This window comes from Cynoglossus semilaevis, unplaced genomic scaffold, assembly GCF_000523025.1.
Source record: "Cynoglossus semilaevis isolate Cse_v1.0 unplaced genomic scaffold, Cse_v1.0 C18828213, whole genome shotgun sequence".
Classification (NCBI taxonomy): Eukaryota; Metazoa; Chordata; class Actinopteri; order Pleuronectiformes; family Cynoglossidae; genus Cynoglossus; species Cynoglossus semilaevis.
In genome coordinates, this window is record NW_007593363.1 from 1 (window position 1) to 510 (window position 510).

General features: G+C 43.1%; 1 protein-coding gene across 1 annotated transcript; it reads left to right on the forward strand.

Moving 5' to 3' along the window:
• Positions 1-29: 29 nt before the first annotated feature.
• On the forward strand, positions 30-504 carry LOC103399697 (aurora kinase A-B-like; the record flags this gene model as incomplete). Its single annotated transcript, XM_008338345.3, has 2 exons — positions 30-203; positions 333-504. Coding segments are annotated over exons 1-2 (315 nt in total), but the record flags the coding sequence as incomplete, so codon positions are not given.
• Between the last annotated feature and the right edge of the window lie 6 nt (positions 505-510).

Below are 510 nucleotides of genomic sequence, written 5' to 3' on the forward strand. Positions count from 1 at the left end.
AACTGTGCGGTCAGCTTTGTAACATTCTGGTGACCATGCATTCTGACATTTTAGTATATCATGGAGCTGGCAGATGCCCTTAACTATTGCCACTCCAAGAAGGTGATCCACAGAGACATCAAACCAGAGAATCTCTTACTGGGAGCAAACGGCGAGCTGAAGATCGCAGACTTTGGATGGTCTGTTCATACGCCATCCTCCAGGTGATTAGAAAAAGAAAATCACTTTTTCATAGCTTGAGTTTTTTGTTTTTTCTAAAGAATTTGTGGAATTTTAAAATTTGTGTTTTGAATGTGACTATACACACTAATGAGTGTCCTCTCCTGGTACAGACGGTCCACTCTGTGTGGAACACTAGACTATTTGCCGCCAGAAATGATTGAGGGCAAAACTCATGATGAAAAAGTGGATCTTTGGAGCCTGGGTGTCCTCTGCTACGAGTTCCTGGTTGGAAAACCCCCATTTGAAGCTAAAAGTCACGAGGACACCTACCGCAGGATATCAAGGGTA